Source organism: Diadema antillarum, unplaced genomic scaffold, assembly GCF_040938485.1.
Source record: "Diadema antillarum isolate AM-2024a unplaced genomic scaffold, OU_Dant_1.0 scf00000226, whole genome shotgun sequence".
Classification (NCBI taxonomy): Eukaryota; Metazoa; Echinodermata; class Echinoidea; order Diadematoida; family Diadematidae; genus Diadema; species Diadema antillarum.
In genome coordinates this window covers 1,415,001-1,438,833 of record NW_027271115.1, presented here as the reverse complement: position 1 = coordinate 1,438,833, position 23,833 = coordinate 1,415,001, and the positions used below count along the sequence as shown (strand labels likewise).

The following is a 23,833-nucleotide window of genomic DNA, read 5'->3' as shown; positions in this document are numbered from 1 at the left end:
TTCGGTCTTATTCGCGATGCACTATTTTTTCTCACTCCACACTAACAGATAGTGTTTTCCGGAGTGAGAAAACAAAATCCGGGAAAAATTTCGCGAGAGCGGAAAACCTATCTCGATCGCGTGTGGTTTATCATACGCATAAACGCAACCATTTTAGTTTTTGTTCTGGACGAAATCGCAGTTCTTGTACGATATACACATCAGATCAGATTTGTGTTTTCTTAATTCCTTTCTAAAAGAATGACCTCTCCTGAGACAGGCGCGGTTGAAGAGTAATATACCGGATAGAAAACATCAGATGCAGACCCCGGGAATTCTGCTTAGGTCTTGCAAAGGAGGGAGGGGGAATTACATAATCAAAGAGATTCATGTTTGATAAGCTTCTTTACGCACACATAGCAGCCTGCCCAGACACTGATGAGTGTACAGGGTCAAACACACACTATAACACCTACAGTGATAACACATAAAACTATATCGCTGCTAAATAACGTATACGAGAAGACACGCACACATTGAATGGATTATGACCAATCAAATTTTGAGCAAATTCTGTTATCTCCACTCGCCACTCTCATTGATACGTAGACATGCTGAGGTGATATCATCGATATCACATCATAATTGATACATCGAAAAAAAGGTGCAAAAAACGGGAACATGAGTTTCGAAAACTAAACATGTGATTAATAACAATTTATCAAGACCAATCTTCCATTCATGTCTTCACTCCTCTTGCATTTTCACAAAGAAGAAAAAGGAAAAAATAAATTTAATAATGATAATAATGATGATAATGATACCATGATATGAATGATAATGACAGGATAAAGCTGTGCCCTCCCTTACAAATCGCTCTTAACCCCACTTCCCTTCACCCATGTTACACAACTACTTATTGCTCGTTATAAACATAGTGGTTGCCAACTGATCAAGGCATGTGTAATATATAATGATATAAAAAATACCTTCCCGCGGGAACACACATCTCCCTTGTGTCAGTCCCTATACTAACCACTTCTGACCTCTCATCACGTACGCTTACGAACACGCATGCACGCACGCACCTACGCAAGGGCTCTCCTACTGTACTTGTCTACATACGTGTAGTCTATACGTGTCTTGAAGCGGGGTAAATGATTTACAGACACGTTCGGGGCACTGCGGATGTTGGCATTTGGGACGCGTGCTTGTGGCTTTCGACCGACTCGTATAGAATGTTCTTCGAACAGATCCCTCCATCAATAACGGGGCTGAACACATTCGGAATATTTAGTTCGAGACATTAAGGAAAAAAAAAACACACACAATACCTCCGTCGGGGATAAACAGTTCCTTCTGAACAGGCACCACTCTATATAAAATACAAAATTATTTCTCTTCAGTTTTAGTAGCATTATCTATCGTCACAAATTAATGCTATTCAAAGATATAATGTTAACCTATAGAGGTAATCTTCTGAAGATGTAAAAAAAAAGCATTATCACAGCAAAAGAAAAATATACGTCAATCATAGTGCTAGTCTGATTGACGTATTATATGGTAAGACATATTTTATACTGAGGCGAGGTATGATCATATTTAAGCGATGAAGTCCTTCTACATTTTTTTAAATCTTTGAATATTATCGTCCTATATATCTGATATGAACGCGCGAGAGACGAAACAAGGGACTTGATTTTTCATTGGACGCGGATAACCAGAGGCTCTCAGGCGGGCTTATCGGGAACACATTTTTTCATCAACCAATTTGCATTTTCAATGAAATCGTCTTTTAGCATATTCTGACATTTAGGCTCCTTCCCCCGTTGCAAATTGAAGCCATTGAACGCTTCGCTCTTGCGTTACGGAATTGATTTTGGCGGAGCTTAAAAAAAAAGAGAGAGAGAGAAAAAAAAAAACACTGCCGGGGTTTATATCATAAAACGCGCGTTCGCAGACGTTGGGCCCATCTCGTAAACTAATAAATTATGGCAGACTGCGAAACATTTTTGCTCGTTGACGCTGCAGAATTGAATGCATCCTCTGTTCCATGAACATTAAGTCATGCACAAACTAGGAATCATGTCGCTTTCATTAACAAAGAGAACAGACAAGATGGCAATATATTTATCCTCTCTCTTTTTGCATCTTATCAAACTATTTATTCAAAATATGTAGACATAAGGCAGAGACCGGGACAGAAAGAATGAAAGAGAGAAGTTGATAAATTGCAGAACAAAGGTTATATTTTCTGGGGTTTTTTTCACTTTAACGTAATCATGGAAGAGGGCAAAGGATGTCCGACATGAAATAGAATTGCATTTGTTGAACTCATTGTTCTCTATCGGAAAAGTTCAAAAAACATTAAATGCATAATCAGGGAAATGAAATCCCATCACTGGTAATTAATCTAAACAATGATAGCAACCTATGTTTGGAGATAATTCCCTTTATTCTGTCGGTGACTTCTAAAAGAACGTTCCTTTCATTCTTTTGCTGCTGAAAATCGGTCAGGAAAGGAAAATACTTTAATAATCTTTCCATATATGCTCAAAACAATACATATGCTGCGGGCGATAAGGACTAACATTTTAAAAGAATGTCATGAGGATTCAAGGGACCCATTTATGCAGATTCTCTGAGGAATTCGTTTTGTGTTCGTTTTTTTTTTATACCATCGCTGACATCTCCAAGCGTATTTGATTCAAGCCCACTTCTTTTCGTTCATCCTAAAACAGCAGAGTAATAGCTGTCTCTCTTTTTTATGACTCCAACATCTTCATGTTTTTGATGATCTCGCGAGCAGAAATTTAGTGGGTGCTTGACAGAGGGCATGGTATAGACAAAATGAAAATTGTCAGGCATGAATGGCTTGAAGTAGTATATCATAAATGAAGTAGTTAATCCTTTTATATGCAAATGTTATAGACAGGTATATATTTTAAGTGAGAAAACAGGAATGCTATAAATGAGTCACACACTTTTACTCCTTATTCAGATCAGAATATTCAGATCTCTATTAGAGCATTGACGACAAATAAAAGTACGTCTCTTAACTGTACATGATAATCATTGTGTCTGTTTTTCTCCCTCTATCTTGTATAGAGTGTGTTTCAAGGGAAGTTGGATCAAGCATAGCAACAGATAAATACAGATAAACACAACCACACACACACACGCACACACGCACACACACATACACACACACATACGCACACACACTCACGCACACACACACACACATACACACACACACACACACACACACACACACACACACACACACACACACACACACACACACACACGCCCCACACATTTTCACACACAATGATACATCAAGGACGAAGCTCTCAATCTATATGTGTTGCATATATAGTCACAAACGGGGAAACTCTATGGAAAAGCTGTCACAGCATAGCGCCGCGTTAATGGAGATTTTTGTCCCTCCGGGGTGTTTACACCGAGATATCTTGGTATTCTCGCTACTTTCTCTCAGATCTTTCCGATTTCCATATTTGTGCCTTTTTTTTTTCCTATTACGGAGCGTTACTTACCGAAGGGATTTACAGTCCGCTTCGTGACTTTTCTCTTTATGACCACTGGATGACATACGTGACCTACTCTTCTTGGAAAGCAGGCCATGAAAGTTGTTTCCTTTCTTTCTTCCCCACCCCTTCTTTCTTCCTCTTCTTCTTCTTCTTCTTCTTCTTGTCCTTTTTCTTTTCTTCTTCTTTTAAAGCAGCATTCAGAATATATTAGGTCCTGTTGGAGTCAAGCAGACACCCACGATAGGAAATCAGGTTCGAGTGATTTCTGGGGATTTCGTGCTTTAAAGAAGTGCTCTAAGTTTTTAAGAAACTGTTAATCATAATTACATCCGTATCCTTCTACAGTTCTTCTTCCTCCTTATTTTACAGTGATTTTAGAGGGATAAAAAGAGCCGATAATCTATCTGAAAGCTTGCTTGGTGAGAAGTTCTAACTTCGATGATTTGCAGTTCCCCATGACGTAAATCAATTTCTTTTTTCATGTTATCTGTTGCTCCTAAAAATGAATTATACACCTTGTGGTAGCAAAACATGGAATCTTCTTCATTTATATATAATTTCATGCTCCCTCATACTGTTCTTTAAAAGAAATCTCCACAGTGGTACTGCAAGACATCAGCCTGTCAGTGCATGAGTTTATTTCACAGACTATTTCATGGCAGCTGACGAATCATTTGTGCAAAATATCAGATAGGAAGAAAAAGAGGAATAAGCTGCCTTGATCTTGCGACAAAATGGACAAGAGAAGTGTACATCAATAAGAATTAAGTGTGAACATCTAAGAGGGCCGCATCCCCGTGTCTTCTATGCACAGTCTAACAGAAAGAAAGAACAAAAAAAAAAATCCCACACTATATTGATTTCGATGTAAGCGCCGTCAAAACATGGTTTGACGAATTGCCTTGCCATCGATTACACTGGATGATATTTTACGTCTTCTTTTTTCTCTCCCTTTGCTACAGAACAATACCTCGCGTGACAAATCAGGTTATACTGGCGGGTACATCGCAATCGAGTTCTTTAGGCGGCTCTCCTTTGGGGAGTATAGTGTACCCATCAGGGTGGAAACCAATCCACTCAGCGTCTGTCTTCATTTCGATTTTGCTTGTCACTTTTGCAATTTTTCTCTTTTTTTCTTATAGCAAGAGTTTCATTATCACAATGTTTCGGCAGGTTTCAATACAACTGTCAGAGACAAAAATACAACATGGTCCTATTGTGAAGAGGAACAAAATTGATGTGACGCTTTTGAGGCGTATTATAACAAAGAAAAACAGTTTTTAAAACTTTCAATGAAACGCTGTTTGTCTTGAATGTTATAATTTGATTCAGGAACTTTTATTTTTCAGAGGAGACATTACATATAGACATCTATGTAACCTTACTGAAAATATCAAATGCAAATGATTCAAGTGCCACAGTTTACTTCAAACAGAACGAAATCTGTTCGCGTCGACGCATTTTGCTTTATAGGTTGATATATAGTGGTAATAATCACAAATTCTTCGAAAAGTGAATTTCCCTCATGAAAGAAGATTCAGATGTTCAATCTTGATGGAAATGCATTGGTATATGGGTTTAGTATCTGCTAATGGATACATAGTCAATGACTTGCAGTATTACCCACGTCATTGATATTGCAATGCATTGATTTCCGAAAAAAGATGACTTTCACAACAGTATTCTTTTCAGGTCTGGAACAAGAAATGTAATGATGTCGACTGGCTGGAAATTTTCTTTAATATTCTCTGTCGGCTATTGTTGTTGTTTTTCTTTATCGTCTCCTTGTGACGCTAAGTGGAAAGTTAGCAATATAGTACTACGTTTGTGGACAGGAGAAAGTGAAACAACAAATATATTGCTACTTCCAAAACTTTGGCATGGAACCTGATACAACACAATTCACTTCGTGGCACCTTATTGCGAGAGCTTATCATGGTGTATATGTGTGTGAGAGAGAGTGTGGTATACATTGGTGCTGATTATTGTGTAAATGTATCCTCCATGTACCCTTATATCCATAATGTGGCGGGTTTTTTTCTTCAGCGAGTAATATATATCTCTTTCCCCCAGATAACGGGTGGGCATCTGCTCGCTCTGGGCACTGGTTTCTCGCTGCGGCACGCTGTTCAGGAGTATCGGATTATCATCTCATTTTGTCTCATCCTCTCTCCATCCCTCTTCCTCTTGATCTTTACATCAAGATCTCCCTCCATCTTACCTTTTCTCTTTCTATCCTCTTGTCTCCATCTGTGCCTATATATTCATATGATATAGCTTTTATCTCTTTCTCTCTCCCGATAGGTCTACCCCAAGTCACAATCGCTATCGAGATCGTTTTGTATTTGTACTCTAACAGTGTCTAATGAAGAAAACCCCGGCAACTTGATGAAACAGAGAGACATATTCTATACTCAAATCTTGTTTCCCCCGAACTGATATAATCTCGGTCATATTTTGAAGTCTATAGGTGACGCTAACAGCTGATAACCTGAATGATAATTATATTGCCAAGCGAAAGATTTTAGTGACAATAAGATCGAGGAAGATTTTGAGCAGCTGTCTACCTCCTCTCCCATAACACTCCTATCTCACTTTCATCTCTCAATACTCTCCCTTGATATATAGCTGTTCTCTCACACACACAACCTCTTTCTCTTGTTTCGTCCATTCTTCTCAGCGCCTTTTATTTTCTACACTTTTCAAAAGTGGAGGGAACAGGACGGCAACGATGCCAACATTGCTCTAACCATTCAGCATCTGATGGACAGTGCATGCGGCTTCCTTAAAACAAACTTCTGTACGATTCAGGGGATGACTGTGAAGATAAACATTGCTTCCTCCTTTCCCGTCAGACGTATCGAAGTTGTGGGTTGATCGATCTCTTTCCCGCACGATATCTCAAACAATCACAGGAGAAACCTAGTAGAAAGAAATCACAGCATCTGTGGACCCTTCACACATAGAACCCCCCCCCCTCAAGTTGAATTTGATGATATAGAGCTAGAGTTGTGCTATGTGTTGTTGTTGTTTTTTTCGTCAAGTGTCTCTCTCTGTGCAAATGAATTTGTAAGATCGCAACTGCTGATCTAGACTTTTAACAAACGTGTGGGGGAAAAAAGAACCAGTGAGAGTCGAACCTGCCATCTTCCACTTTCCGGGCAGCGACGCAGTATTACCAGGCTATATCCCTGGTTACCGGCAGTGATTCGATGAACTTGGAACAAATACCCGAGCTCTGAAATTCCAACATTGTATAAATGTTGAATAGTCAAAGGCGGACAAAGCATATCGAATGAAAGCAAAAGATTGTTAAAGCAGAGGGGTGAAGATAATGCTCTGTAGAAGTTCAGTTATATAATTGATAAAAAGAATCATAGCACGTATGCACCCCTCTGCTTTAGTAATCTCTTAATTTCATTGAATTCTTATACATTTCAATCTGTGGATGCATATGGCTAAGATTCAATTTACGCCATGATAATAGGATATGAATTCGTCAATAAATCGAGGCGTACGAGAATACGAGGATACTGCCGTGAGGAATACTATGAAGCCCCATCATCGATTTGACCTACAATCATAAGATATAATAATCAACATCGAATCTAAGAGGTATATACAATATCTCTCCTCTTCCATCTCTCCCTGGGTTTCTCCCTCTGCTCTTCTTTTCTCCTCCTCCTCCTCCTCACATTCCTTTTCTCCATCATCCAGGCTACCAGACACCGTTGGCAGACTTAACCTGTTCACGGGGGGGGGGGGTGCAGAGAAGGAAGTACACAGACAGTTTAAAAGGGAAATACTCTTCCGTTGCTCGCGGGACCAAATACGAGGAGGAGTGGAGGAGAGAGATGAGGTTCCTAGGGATGAGAGATCGTGAGATATCGTGAGAGATGGGGTGGTATAGAGAGAAGCCCATCTACATGCCAACTTCAAGTTTCATCTGGAGTGGTGTGATGAACGGTTATATGCGAACCCGTTTTCTCGAGGATTCTCGCCAACCTCCCCGCTGGGGAGGAAGAGGAATGTGGTCGGGAATAATGAAAGGCGCAGTGGGAGGCTCAGATTCACGCGTGTCATGCATGATGTAGAGTGTTTGGTTGTGTGCTAGTGTGTGTGTGTGTTAATTTTTGTCAGTGTATGGGCTCGTGCGTGGGTGTGGATTTGTGTGTATTCCGTGTGTGTGTGTGGGGGGGGGGTGTTTGTGAGTGTGAGTGAGCCTGAGTGTGAATGTGATTGTAAATGTGAATGCGGATGTGAATGTGAACGTGAATGTGAATGTGAGTGTGAGTGTAAATGTGAATGTGAATGTGAGAGTGACTGTAAATGTGGTTATGAGTGTGAATGTAAGTGTGAGTGTGAGTGTGGGTGTGGGTGTGAGTGTGGGTGTGGGTGTGAGTGTGGGTGTGGGTGTGGGTGTGAGTGTGAGTGTGAGTGTGTGTCTGAGTGTGAGTGTGAGTGTAACTGTGAGTATGAGTGTGTGTGTGTGTGTGTGTGAGTGTGAGTGTGGGTGTTGGTGTGAGTGTGAGTGTGGGTGTGAGTGTGAGTGTGAGTGTGGGTGTGAGTGTGGGTATGGGTGTGAGTTTGCATGTGAATGTAAGTGTGAGTATGGAGGCAAATGCGAATGTAAAGTTGGAGGTATTTACCCCACTGCATATAAGCAGTGATAAAGCATGGGTGTCATGTCAACATGTGATCGCTTCCAAGATTCGTGATAATCTTGAGGGTGATGAGGTCCCCTCTGTAGAACTGACCAGCTGTAAAAATTAAAGTTGGAGGTATTTACCCCACTGCATATAAGCAGTGATAAAGCATGTGTGTCATGTCAACATGTGATCGCTTCCAAGATTCGTGATAATCTTGAGGGTGATGAGGTCCCCTCTGTAGAACTGACCAGCTGTAGATACATGTAGTTCTTGTGACAGCACAAACAGCTCAAAGAGGATCAAATGTTTTGTCATGATTAATGTCTGTGTTGAGTTAATAATTCATCTAGTGCTGCGTACATCACTAAGCTTGATGAATTATGATTCATACAGCTCTCTATACGTCACTATGACACAGAGCATTGATTCCTACAGCCCTCATACGTCACTATCAAAATAAAAGGCCGGCCATTTCTTCAAGTTATGCCTCACATGGCGGCCATCTACATTAATTTCTCTAGCAGTTGAATATAGCAACTATCTATGCTCTTCCACAATGCAAGCACATTTTAAGTGCATTTTATGTATTTTCATTTTGAGTTAATTATTTGTTGTTATCTATGCACTTTATTACATTTGTCTCGTCATGTTGTCAATTCATTTTATGTCAGTATTTTGTTGTAACATATCAAGTATCACTCACAGAAACTGCAGAAATAAAGTCCTTCCTTAAATAGGGAAGCAAAGCAAAATAAACCATGGTATGGAAAAGTGGAGATCTTTTTTTGAGCGTCAGAAATTATATAGGCTTTTTTTTTGGGGGGGGGTCAAAGTGATAAACTCCTTTTCCACGCTATGGCTTGGAATAAAATGAAAATTGCATCAGAGGTCAGAGTTCTATTACTGCTATTACCATCGATAGAATCATGGCGGATGAGGCCAAGCTTGAGAGGTAGTTAATATTTACCACAACAGCATCGCAGTACAAACGCTCTACCTTCACAATTGATCCATGTAATGAGTCTAATCAATGATTGCCATGGTTGCAGTACAATAACAGGACCGCTTCGTTAAACTCGAACGGTGTTGCCCCATCACACACAATTATATACAGTTAATATAGCGCCCTCTGTCCGTGCTTAGATCAAAGATGGGGTAAAAATCACGCCTGAATAACTTGTCTTGCTGTCATCTTATTGAGGCAGAAAACACGTTTTCAATTAAAATACTGTTTTGGTCATTTCCCTGTGCCGCACCTCTGTGGTTATTTGCCTCTGTTTTTGAGCCTGTCTGCACAGGGAACTCGCCGGCGGCGTTGCTCTTCGGGAGCTTGTCCCGCTAATCCACCAGGGTTTTGGGGCGCTAGCGACTGTCAAAATACGCAGGTGCTCACAAGTCTCTACAAGCCTGATTAACCATCATTTCCAATTACATAGTTCTGATCGTATATGAAAAAGGACATCTGAGAGACAGCCATGCGACCTACAAAGTATTTAAGAGCGATTAAGAGAGAATAACGAAAGGCATTTAAATTTCGTTTTCTGTTGTTTCAATTACCACAAAGTTTTGTGCGAATCAATGAGAACATTCACCATTACGAGACGTATTTATAAGTTAATGAGTAAAGCACATGTTCTAGATAGGCCCTAAAAACGTTTAACGATTAGGAAATTTGAATGGGTGTGGGAGGCCAGAAGAATCAAGCATAAACGTATGTTTGCTGAAGTGAAAACGAAGTGTACTGGCTAAAATGATAATAGGTTATAGCGAAGAGTGTATGTTTGTGCAGTTCTAAAAATTAAACTACAAAGAAATATAGTGTATCATAAGTAAACGGGTAAATGTAATCAAGTGTGACTCAATCCTCCCATCCTTCCTCCCGCTATCAATGTCCCTCAAATATTCCTCTTCTACTTTAATATCAGCTGAAGATAGCCGCCCCGGTGCGCAGCATCTATACCCAATATTTTCCGTAGCTTTCAACGACACGATCTGTATCCCAGTGCGGAATCTCGAGACCCCCGGCTCCCAAGCCGAGCTCTTTTTAAATCACCCGTGAACTTTATACCCGCCTGTCCGTGACGTTGCCATCTCCTCGTAAATCAACGTTTTCACGCAGCGGCGAGAAAGGCTGGGGGATTTATATGCGACCGACGTGAAGGGTGATAGATTCGCTCGAGCGAACAAGAGGGGCGGGATGTGTGGAGGAGGGGGGGGGGGTTAAGTGGAGACGAAAGGTTTGATAAATATAGGGGCAGCATCAGATTCAGTAAATTTGGTAGAGACACGTCTCTCTATTCGCTCCAGCTTCATATCTTCCTCTCTCACTCCTGTTATATACGATGCATTTTTGTGAGTATTCAATGTTATACTTTCGCTCGTCCAATACTCTTACAGTTGTGCATACAGGCTGTGCATGCCCAATCATGCCCCAAAATACACCAATATCTTGTACCAATTAAGGGATCCCTCAGACGACGCGACACTTTTTTTTTTACCTTTGTACCATTCCATAACCCTATCTTTAATCCATAACATGACACCAACATGAGTAATTAGATAAGATAAGATAATATCTCATTGTTGAGTGGAAATTCGATTGAAATATCCATTCTCTTTGTCAACTTATTGTGCGAGATATATACGATTTGTTATATATAAGATTTGTTAGATTTTTTTTCCTTTAATTGATTGAGGAACAAATACAATTGTCTTTCAAGGTAGCTGTTTTCTTTGAATCTGATCCGGGGTGAGTTTCGAGGTAGCCGTTTCGTAGACATCTACTGCAGATTTAAACAACCTCCGAGGATGGGTCTCGTCCCCTAAAAATTAAGATGCCCGCCTTCTCATTTTTCTTCTTAAAGTTTGTGCCGATTTGTGCCGACGTCATTCGCATCGAGATATACAACTCCAGAACCATGGTTTTGTGTTAACATTCCATTTTTTCCCTCACATATTTGATCAGATTCCACGTCGAGCTAGAATAATTATTGATCGGACATCACTGAGAAGAAAATCGAATCTTTGTGATGCAGTCCGGAGATATGAGCTCGACTCAAGCTTTTCGATCTCGAGATCCTACGGGCAAGTCCATCATCGAGCATCTTATTAAGATCGGATTCCGTCGAGGAGGGTAAGAAAACATTCGACTCCATATTCATGCAAGGACTCCTAATGAAAACAGACAACTTTCTTACAAGCTAGTCGCGGACTCGATCTCAGCTTATCACATATACAGTTATCACTTTTAGAGAATGTATCTGAATCGTAGATATAATAGTCTCCATCAAATTAGATTTATTGATGATCATATTTGGCATTAGAATGATGCATCGGAAATAATTTCTTAAGGAGTGGGGGATGCAAGCGTTTCTTGTTAGAAGATTCTTCACTTTTCTAGGAGGCCTTTACGATTCTTGCTTGAAACTACATGTGCGAGTCCAAGCAATGGCCCTATTGTGGACACTTGAGTACATCTACAACATTTTGACACAACGTTGGCGGGATATTTGGCAGAAAACAAGATGTGCAGACTATAATCGCTCAAAAAAGGCCTTACAGACATTGTGTCTAATCCGAAACATTGACAACATGTGCTCCAGCCTTCGTCATTCGACTAGTGTATCTTTAATATTCTGAAATAAAGAAATTGAGTTCGGTGACACTTAATGACAATCCATTTTGGATAAGAAGAATTTAAAATACAGAGAGAAAGAGGTATAGATATAATAGACAGAGTGATAAATAGATATTAAATATATTACAATGCTCGATGCCATCTATTTTTCCCTTGCTATTAATGTCAGCTCATTTCCTACACTACTTCTCTCTCTCTCTCTCTCTACTGTAAATACATTTATATGATATTATAGTATCTCAATACATCATTTCAATGTCTGCTAACATGATGACGTTGATCGAAAGCCACATTCAAACTTGTGATAGATACTGGGAGGAAATTACTTTTAACCGGAGATTATACCCCTGCGTTTCATTCTTGCTTGGTTGCCTGTGAGCTGCTTCCGGATGTTATTGGTCTCCGGACGGTCCTTGAGGGATGGTAACTCATCAACAATCTTGCGACTACTTTCATCAGAGTGATTGCCTTCCTATAAAAAAAAAACGGACTAGGAATCGATGCAGTGTGCGGAGGTGCTGGGCGCACGGAGCTGTGTCAATAGCTTCTGCGGTTGGAAAGCTAAATTGATGCGCGTGTATCAATTCGACAGGCAAAAAAAAAAAGAAAAAAAAAAGAATCTGAGTGGCAAACGCGCTGCATCAGAAACCAAGGACGAGAGTGATTACATATAGCCGAGTAAATTATGAAATATGTTTTATGTGACATCCTGCTTATGACTTCTGGAGCCCATCTCTCCCTCTCCTCCCGTCCCCCTTCCTCTCTGTCTCTCTCTTTCGCTCCTTTCCCCTCCCCCTTCCATCTTCTCTTGACCTTTCTCTGACCCTAACACACATTGAATCGATAGCTGAATATCGACACAGCTGCATTGTCATCGACGATCCGAATTCGAAGTGTGGAAACATCACGATCCAAAGGTAGCAGTGCTTTAGACGAGGCGTAGAGAATAACCGGTGTACTTCTATACTCCGTCTAGTAGGATAGAACAGAACTGAACAGAAGGGCCGTCTCGTTCTGAAGTAGTATCATGAAGACCTGCACGATGAAAAATTATTTTGTCTACCTCACTTCGGTCTCCCCTGGCAAGACGCGCGACTTCTACTCATCAGCTGAAACAATAGTTCGATGACAAGCAATCTAGTGCACCTGACATAACTGTCTTATTGTTCTCTGAAACGTTTCTGGCAGCAAAGAGTGTCGTTTTTGCTTAAATGAATACCACACGTTGGCAGTAACATGTCAATGTGAACACCAAGCCTATTCGAGAGAAGATTCTTCTTCCTATACGTGGGCGTAATTTAATTGGGAGGCAATCCAGACAGTAAAGTAGCGCGCCGTTTTGCAAACGTCATTCTTTCTCTGTCATCACGTGACCTAGGTTTGTTTGTCTCCGCTGGTCGTCTGCCTGGCTGATGAACTTTTCCAATCACGTCCGGCAAATTCCCGCGCGAAAATCTGAACGGGATGCCGATAGAGCTGTATAGGCTAGCTGGAGAATCCTCACCTACGTACTTTGTCTCTGGCGCATTCAGATTTATTGTCATTATATTTGTTCTATGTGACCTTTGACCTATGGGCATTTACCAGTACTCCTTTTGAGATAGGGAGCCCCAGATGATAACATTATCTTTATGTCCTCGGTTTGGGGCAAGCGTTATCTCGTCATCAAAGTCATATGAATCGAGATCGCGATCGCGATTAATGAGATCAATATCGAGTTGGTCGATCTAATTTCATGTTAGTTTTGGTTAGAGTGACGTTATTACCTTCCTCTGGTAATCACAAAGATGATCAATTAGCGTCATGTTACGTAATAGGTTCCGATCGATTTTACGAATACAACAGCAAAGGACGGAAAGAGGATGTTAATTGTTGAAATCTAGAGTGTTTAGTCATTGTACAATATATGACACGCGGACGGTTTTTGCTGTCTGTGTTTTCGTCCTTTGTATAATTTTTCGTGACCGGTTGAGCTAGAGTACGAGCATAATTTTTCTCTTTGTTTCATTTTTCATTGCTGAGACGATGGCTGGATATCGCCCAGCTGGACTACCTGGTCTTCCATGGGGTCACCGCGTCACCGGGCTATATTTGCACCCTGCAAGCTCTTTGCGATGAATAAATGAAGCGGGATCTTTTACATCATGAGTTGTGACTGTCACACACGGGACCTCCATTTGAAGTCCTATCTATACGAGGGACAGAGTGTTTTGCCTCTTATGAAAGGGGACGGTATGATCATACACAACACTGCTCAGCTGCACTCAAGAATCGAATCCGAGTCCTTTGGATTGGGAAGCAGACGCGCTACCGACTGAGCCAACTCACCGCCCTATAAGATATGATATTAGTGTGTCTGAAAATCTCCCCCTAAAATAATCACGTTGGGAACCATAATTCAGTTGCAGTTTCCAATGCAGTTGCCTTCGAACAACAGCTAACGTATACTGATAATGTAGGCCAATTGCATTTTTACCATTATTGCTGTGTAACAATAGGTACCCTACAATTTTGATCACTGGTAACTATATAACAGTAGTAGGCGTAATACTAACAAAGCGCAAATCATAGAACAAAATAATGATCGTATTCTTTTGATATCTTGCTCTATAGAATGGACCGGAAGTCGTGATGCATAATTAAATGGACGTAATTATGACTCAACAGGTTGCCTAATGTTTTCCACAAAAAAAAACTGAGAATGCTTCGAGATATTCCCAACATCATGTGCAGCAGAGTTTCGTGTTTCGTGGTAGGTTGAAGGTATGACCATATCGGAGTGCCGAGACTAACCGATACAATTTTACAGATAACCATCCCAATGGTTTGAAAATGCTAGTTCGGTGAGGATGGAAATTCTGCATAATGATTAAAGTGTCCATCCCGCCCCGCCATAATCTAAAAATGCACTGCACGCAGCTGATCTCGCACGACCGATATATACCAGCTATCAAGCGATACCAATGAGCGCGCATTGTAATAGCTACTGCTCATCTGCAGACAATTATCTGCGTCTTTCCTCATATTGTTGTCTCTCCCTCTCCCTCCCCTTCCCTCCCCTCCCCTCCCCTCCCCTCCCCCTCCCCACCACCCCCCCCCCACGTCTCTCTCTTTCTCTGGTCCATCTCTGAAACTGATGATTCATGCCAGATGATTGATCTATGCGACGATAATTCATCTGAATACAAACAGTGCATTCAACCCCACCTGTCGCTCCAAAAGGCTTTGTAGCCATTTATCCTCCTTCTCCTTATTATCATTCTTCTTCTTCCTCCTCTTCCTCCTCCTTCCTCCTCCTCCTCCTCCCTTTACCCTGTTGCGAGTGACAAAACATCCCGTTTTCTAAAACCCCCGCGGCATTTCGAAAACTAAAAAACAAACAAGCAAACGGACAAACAAACAAACAAACAAACAAACAAACAAAAAGGTTGTCTTTTTTATATAAATTTATGTTTCCGAAATGAAAACGATAGCTGCCCAAGTTGCACGCAATGACATATAAAGATATACGTCCCGTCATATAGCATCATTTTCCGTTTCCAATACAAAGACTATTCAGGCATGTCAACAGTATCCCTCGATGTAATATATAATTCTGATTGTGATACGGAGCAATTTGCCCTTCAATGTACGTTGCAATTACTATATGCAGGGGACACTCAAGGTCTATTATAATCGTGATGCGATATAACCACCCGTCCTAAAACGCTCCAGATTGCTTGATTGTAATTACTTTAAGAACAAAATTAGTGATACACATGCTAGTAGTGAAAGTAGTACTATACGAGTGTAATTGCAGCAATTCCGGTGATGGTCATGTGGCCGAAGCAGTATTTGAAGAAATTGAAGTAGAAATATAGCAGGTTGTTGTATAGTGGTATAATAATTTTAGGTCACTCTGTGTAACAGGATATTGATGAAACATGATTAAGTACATGAAACGTTTTGATCGTCTTAGATTTGTGATCATAAGTTGTAATTTAATAAAGTTTAAGTGATAGAATTCTGTTAAAGGAGTCCATAAAACTCGCGATTGCATATAATGATTCACATTGCAAAAAACGCAACGATTAGCGTTGAAAAAAGTGGGAATATTATACAAGACTGTAAATTCACGAACAGACCATGATAAGAGCTCTTGCGATCAGAACACTGAGAGGAAAAAACCCGTCTGTTTTTTTCAAGAAACCTAAGTGCCAGTAAATTGATAATTTGCTGTGCAGGTGCAAGCGGTGTGTGTGTGGTAAATGCGGCATTGCACGTCGTAAATTGGTGTTTCAGCCACGTCAATAATGCACGGGGGTTTCTATGGAAAATTTTGTCGCTCGAGTAATGTAGCGCTGACTTATACCTTCGTTCGCCCTATAAACATATGGTGACAGTTTGAACGAGAGCTGCACGTTAGGTATAAAGCCAGTCCTTCCATACGAAAGAATAAACATCACATTAAACGGATAAAAATCTATGTATAATGTGCGCATAATATGCGTGCGCACGAGCATGAAATGTGTTCTTGTATGAAAAGGTATTACCACTGAGCCATCAATGATTATGACATTCAAACCAGGCTAAAAATAATGTTAATGATAATATGGTTTGGGATCACCCTGGTCTCACATACATTTTTTCTTGCTTTTGAAATAAAACAGAGATAGGGACATATGTGGATTTGGAAAAAAAAAGGGGAGAGAAAAATAAAACTTCACAGACAATGCAAGAAATTTAACATTCTACAATAATCATTAAATCTGGAAAGATCTAAACTGCAGCCAAATGGGTTTCATCTATACGTGTGCGGTGCAAACATAACTTTATGAAGTAATCGTAATAGAATCGAGCATATTATCATACTAAAGATTTAAGGGCTAAATGGTATATGTCTCAACATCTAGGTCTGATTTCAAATTTGTTCCGCCTCATGGAGCATAAGCCTACCCTTATGCGATGCATGCATGTTTTATTAAGGCGACTCCAGGAGCGTGTTATATACCTTGCCGTAACATCGCTTCTGAACCTAACTATACTGTAATTTGTATTCAATTGCGGAACTCTGCGCAATACAATTACCTCACTTACACGTGTAGTGCACCGAATTCACGCGGGACTGTACGCAGAAACCGAAACTACATGTATAACATCGGCTTCTCATTACCAGGCAGACGACAGGGTGAAATGACCGCGCGCTTGTTAATTCTCATCAATTCCCCAGCTCAGTCAATTTGAGGTAGAATGCGGCATCAATAGGTGACAAAATGGTTAAAACAAAAAGCGTTTTTGCAGTCATCGTTCTACACTACAACTGTCGCTTTAAACACCAAGCAATAACTTCAATTAGCATTATAGGAGCAAGGTGAATGAATGAGAATGATCGCAGGGAAACATTGTCGTGTAAAATGTAAACTTTGCAATAATGACGAAAATCATCAACTGTGTATGATTTTCATTAACAACAAAGATGTTACATTTTTTTTTCCTTCGGCCATTTCATTTCTGGTTATGTTTGCCTCGTCATCATCTACACGTCGATCGCTTAATACATTTTTTAAAACTTTGTTTCTCTCTTTTCGGCCTAATACAAAGCCATGTTTTGATGTCTTTAGAAACAATGAAACAAAGAAAATATAATTTGCGTTTGTTTATGATTTCATAAAAGACTTTATGAAAACTGATACAATGCTCACAAAGCTTCTATGCTGAATTGTCATATCATAGAAGTATAAAGGTAACACACACACACACACACACACACACACACACACACACATGATTATATTATGATGAAATAAGGCATTGTTTCTGTCTCTGATTTTGATTGGTTTGTGTTGTTTGATAAGTTTGTGACAGTGACACGTCTGGGATTGTGGCGCCACGAAGAGGGCGCGCCATATTGATTGTACGTCAGTCTCACGAAAGACTGCTGTCAATCTCTGGAAAACCTAGAGACGAATCTGGCCTCAATCTCCCGGATTCTCTCTTCTCCCCCCCCCCCCCCTCTCTCTCTCTCTATCTATCTATCTGTCTATCTATCTATCTATCTATCTATCTATCTCTAGCTATCTATCTATCTATCTATCTACCTATCTATCTATCTACATATGTATATATCTAAATATCTATCTATCTATCTATCTATCTATCTATCTATCTATCTATCTATCCATTTATCTATCTGCCTATCTATCTGTCTATCTATCTATCTATCTATCTATCTATCTATCTATCTATCTATCTATCTATCTATTACTATTTATCTATCTGTCTATGTCTATGTCTCCCAAATTCCATCTCCCGGGCGAAATATCCACTGTCCCGTGCAGGGATTTGCTGGCCAGTCGCGATATTGCCCTCAATGTTTCATCCTATCATGGAAATCCCCTCACACGAGATTGCGGTATTTTAAAGGGACGCGAGACAGAAGCCGGCCTCTTTTGGATTCACAGGATGAGTTTGGGATTCCGGTGTGTAGTCTTTACAGATATAACGCAAAATTTGGGGAAAGACTAGTATTTGGAGGTTATCCTTAGAACGTCACTTTTGATCGATGACCGATTTTCAAGTGTAATAACATCGTCATCATAATTCATTATTTTTGTTTCCCTTCCTTCTTCACAAAGTAGCCTTTCATTTCATTTTTATTTCATTTCCGGCCAAAGCATATAATATGGCAATTTCATATAAACAAACTAAGTACAATGTAACTTTTAGATTTCCAAATGAAATTTAGATACACGTCATTTGTTTACATGAATCAATAAACATACTAGTTGAAGAAATACATGGACAAAATGTGACTGAATCATAACAAAGAAAAAGTCGGACTTGGAGACTTTATTAGTATAATTCATACGTTAAGGGTCTTATATATGACCCCTTAACATTTTCCTTCTCTCTTTTTTTTTCATAAAGTTTATCTTTGCTATATTGTCTTTTAAATCGCGCAACATCTGCAGTCACTCTAAACGTCATGACATGAACATTAAGTTAGCGTGTTGAGATTCTAGCTTCAAGTTTTTGCTTTTCGCCTGAATCTCATGATAAAGTCAGAATAGACAAGATGTTTTGAAATCATGTGCACTAAAAGACAACGCTTTTGTCTTCGAGTGGTGAACACTTGAATCTTGGTTTCGAATTACTCTCGCGTAATCGTCAAAAATCCCAATACACATGTATTGTTTAATGGCAGGTGCAAGGAATAGAGTTGATGATAATATTACGTTGTCGATATGCCCAACAGTGCTTTGACTCATGTTGTTATAACATTTTGCTTCCTGTTAAAGGAAGATAGATTGGAGTGCTCGTCTTACAATATTCTACGGCCGTGTGAATTCGTCGTCTCATTGATTACATCATGCACCATCTATGTCGCGTTTGTCACAGCATATAGTCACAGTCCATGAGATGATATTATGAGAAGAAAATGTTTTTCTCCTGAATAAGGGGTCTGTCTTACATGACGCACACTTCGTTTGCTCAGCAAGAAAATGTTTCAGTTTACATGTGGCTTATACATAATAATACTTGCGGATTATCGTTTCCTTGACGAACCCATGAGCCGTCACTGATGTGTGTGTGTATTTTCAATTTAAAGTAAAAATCAATATCATCTCTTAACAACTATTCCCCTACCCCTTGCGTATGTGTGTCAGTGTGTGTCTGTGTGTGTGCGTGTGTGTGTGTTGGGGGGGGGGGGGCATTTTGCAGCTAGTCGACGAACTCAGGTAAGTACTTACTGTGCATCCATATACCCAAAATGATACTGAGTAGTAGGGCTATGGCATACAATCTCTTTATGTGTTAGTCATGAAATTTGGGTCGAGGGTACACGCTAGCGTGATAAGGACAGGATGGTGCCACCATCGTATATAGCCACATAATATATATCTTGCACTATACTGCTACAATATCATCATCATTATCATAGTCATAGCTATTCCTATTCAAATATCCTTCCGCAAGTAGTCCCACAGTATAGACCTATACACCATATTGTGTTGATATCATATCCGACGATAATGATGCGGCTGATGATAATGATCATCGTCCTTGTAATCTTCATCATCATTAGAGTAGTTAGTATCATAGTTACCCATGTACTTGCCAGCAGCAAAAATACAATGGATGCACTATTCGCTTCATCTTAGCTAACAGTGGAGTTATAATGAAATATAATGATCATCAGAGATGAGAAAGGAATTTAAGATGAGTTACGTTAGATGAATGCTAACATATCAAAGTAAAATTGTGTAAATTGTGCAAAAATAAGAAACAGTGGTACATCGATCGCAACACATTACGATCCAATCGATCATGCACCATACAGCGTCGAGGAGCAAACTATTGTCAATAGACAATGAAGATGTTTATCGAGGCGATTCTTAAGGTTATCATGTTGGTTTTTCGTTTGTATTAAAGATGGCGTTTTCAAGTCATTCAACAACGCGCATCGTGCATTTGACTGTCCGCTCACATAATTTGGCGCCTTGAGAAAAGAGTCGCACGTAAACATGACGTGACAAAGACATTAAAATGACGTGACAAAGACATGCCTAAATACAATGCAATTCAGCTCTCACAGACACAACAAACGCACACACACACGCACACACACACACACACACACACACACACACACACACTCTCTCTCTCTTTCAACTCACACACACAGCAATAAACCCAAACAACACGTTTTTCCCCTTTCAGCAGTAGTTGCCTGCGTGACCGCGCGATTGCTTTGAAACACTTTCCATCTTGAGTGTATAAACCATTTTTTTTTCCTCTCAGCACTCTGACCAAACGAAGCGTTCTGTCCATTTTGTACTGCACGCTTGATTACAGTCGAGCGCAAACAACCTCCAGCAAGAAGCAAGTGTATGATGATGGCAAAAAAAAAAAGACTCTTAGGAATATTAACGAATGGAGAAAGCACCACATCCAACGTAAGCGTATGTGAGTGAGTACACTGTACGAACATAATTATAGCTTGCCTATGCCGAAATATCTGCTATGCTTTGATTTGTTTCACGATTATGTTTAAGAGCAATAATTTGCGTGCGCTGGATCTTATATTGAAGAACCATTTTGGTTTAACGGCCGCGTTTACAACATCGGCGTTTATCACTGCTAATATGGGCGGAAGACTAGGCAGTTGAGATGGAGAATTTGATGGATCTGTCGGCAAGTGGTTTTCAGTGAAGAGCAGGGATTGTACTGCACGCATGATATACGAAGACACGGATTTTTTTTTCTCTCTCTCTCCCACCATACCTTATTGTGGTGATGGCGATGGCGCTTTGGGCGCGCCTCCACGACGCACACAGCCACAGCCAACAGCACACCCACAGCGAACAGTCGCATCCTGATGCTGATGTTGGTGGAGATGAGGAGGGGAGGATGCCACAACTTCCCAATATGTTTTAAGCTAGAGAGGATGCGAGGTCGGATCCAACCAGCTGCCGGAATCACAACTCCCTTCTCAATACGACAACGGATATCCTCTGTCTAGATTATTATGATCCAAAAAGGTAGGGGGGATCCCAGGCGCAGAAATACTGCCTCCGACGAAGCGGCTTCAACAACAGGGAAGTGGGGAGCCCATACACAGCTTCTCTCGATGCATGCACAAACTAGCATCAAGGCTAGCAGGAGACCTAGGAATGGGGGGAGGAGTGGGTAACGAGATGGCAGATGTCGGGAAAATGGTGCGGCGCGCGCAGAGCGAAGTGCGCGCGTGTGCGTTGTGTCTCATACAAGTAGATAATAAGTCTCCTACGGGAGGCAGAAACCTCTGTTACGTTAAAGATTAACGACGTTAATATTATTGTCCTCTGTACATGCAACCATATAGCAAAACTAAGCAAAAATATGAAACGCCCTCACCTGACTTGCCGTCCTCAAAGTGATTTTTTGGTCACAGGACGTTACGATAATTATGATTACATTTTGAACAAAAAATGGACTGCTCCAATGTCAAGGGTGGTCTAGCAGTCATTGAGGAAACGAATAGCTGAAATAAACTTATGATTATGACGTTGATATCACTCTTGGTAAACTCGATACTGATCTATGGGAACTACAGATGTAATTTACTTCAAACCAATCACTGTTATAAAGATTTACGACAGTCACACGCTACGACACCACAGAAACTGACACTTTCGAGGTAAAAAGTAGTTTCAAGCCATAACACTCATAATAGAAATATACAACATACAAAATATGCATCCCTTTTAGATCGAAGTGTATAATTGCAGAACTTTTCATAATAATTAATATATATATTACAATCACCAATATGATCTTTAGAATCTGATTACTAGTATCAAAATATGAGATGTTGAAAAACAAATATGTTTTTTTTTTCAAAGCTGAATATATAGCAATCATAAAGCTAATACATAATACATGTATCGCAGTCAATTAATAGGTACTGTTTGCTGTGTTTGTGATCATAATTAGTATGCAGTTTAGCCTAAGATGCGCTTTCCATATAATGTGATGACAACCTAGTGGCTCAACAATCCAGTTACAATTAGGGGCGAGCGTTTGTGATCGATGTGTGTGTATATTTCTGCGTCACTGTGTGTATATTATGTTATCTGAATACGCGTGCACATCTTCTCTGTGTGCGTACATGAACGAGAGAACAGGAGTGACGATCGTGTTTTTAAATCCAATATTGATGAGAAATATACACATCAACGGAGGGTCGTCTCTTTAATGGTATGCAAAATTGAGAGCTGTGTATCGCCACTACGCGCTGGAGAGAAGTGGACGGCAGGCTGATTTGCATAAATGCGGTGTATGACTGTGCCAGCATGAATCATCCAAGATCTTTGTCGGTCCACAGAAGCCACGCAGATGAAAGCTGATCTATCCGAAGATTGTCCAATAGACAGAATTGTGTTCCATGTGATATTTTAATTCATTCGCACTGTTTGTTATGTGTTCGTGCTGGTTTGTTTGCCACACTTATGTATTGATGTAAATGTTATTAATAACACATGCAGTGTTCGTTTAAAAAAATGAAATGGACATGAAATGGAATGACGTAATATCGGTAAATGGTGTGTTGAGGATTGTGCCATCGAATGAATTTGTCTACGTTGAATTATAGATTGTTTTGCGTGTTTGTTTGTGTGTGTGTGTGTGTGTGTGTGAGTGAGTGTAATCATAAGAGAATGACAGACGAGTAATATGAGTATATTATATTATATTATGTTACACTATATTACAAATATTAAATCATATCATATTACATTATGTTATATCATATCAAATTATACTATGTTATATTATATTATGTTATATTATATTATATTACATTATATTATATTATATTTTATTATATTATGTTATATTATATTATGTTATATTATATTATATTATATCATATATATGATGAGTATGTGTTTTAGAGTAATTGTATACGTGCGTTCTCTGTAGCAATTTTTGTTTCAATAAAGAGTCGACTTTATGTGTCATTTTTGCAATAATCACTAAAGGTATATCCCTCTTCCCCTCTCTCTCTGTCCATATTTGTCTGTCTGTTTTGTCCGTTTCTGTCACTCTTTTAATCCCTCTTTCTCTAGTGTACATAAAATGATTATGATATCTCTCTCTCTCTCTCTCTCTCTCTCTCTCTCTCTATATATATATATATATATATATATATATATATGTGTGTGTGTGTGTGTGTGTGTGTGTGTGTGTGGTGTGTGTGGTGTGTGTGTGTGTCTGTATAAATTAACAATGTTTTTTCCTCTTCTCTGTAAAAATCCTTTCTCCCCCCCCCCCCCCTCTCTCTCTCCGTTCATGTCTTCGATAAACTGGAAAGTTTGTTCCTCCGTGACTTATGATGATGTCACCGTTTTAGAAATGCTTGCGGCCGTGAACTTAAAACACTGGTCACATAGAAAAAGAAAAAGAGGCACGTTAAGAAAGAAAAAAAAATCGGGTGAGGAGGGAAGACTGCCGTCGAGAGCCTTTCAGCACAGTTGCTTGTTAGGCACGTCATC

The 23,833-nt window shown here is 39.9% G+C and overlaps 1 protein-coding gene across 1 annotated transcript in view; it reads right to left on the bottom strand.

Moving 5' to 3' along the window:
• LOC139724660 (follistatin-related protein 5-like) overlaps positions 1-21,447 on the bottom strand; it is a 62,663-nt gene extending 41,216 nt beyond the window's left edge. The window contains exon 1 of the mRNA XM_071635791.1: positions 21,084-21,447. Within this exon, the coding sequence (XP_071491892.1) occupies positions 21,084-21,173 (90 nt within the window). The 5' untranslated portion in view covers positions 21,174-21,447. The remainder of the gene's footprint in view (positions 1-21,083) is intronic.
• Between the last annotated feature and the right edge of the window lie 2,386 nt (positions 21,448-23,833).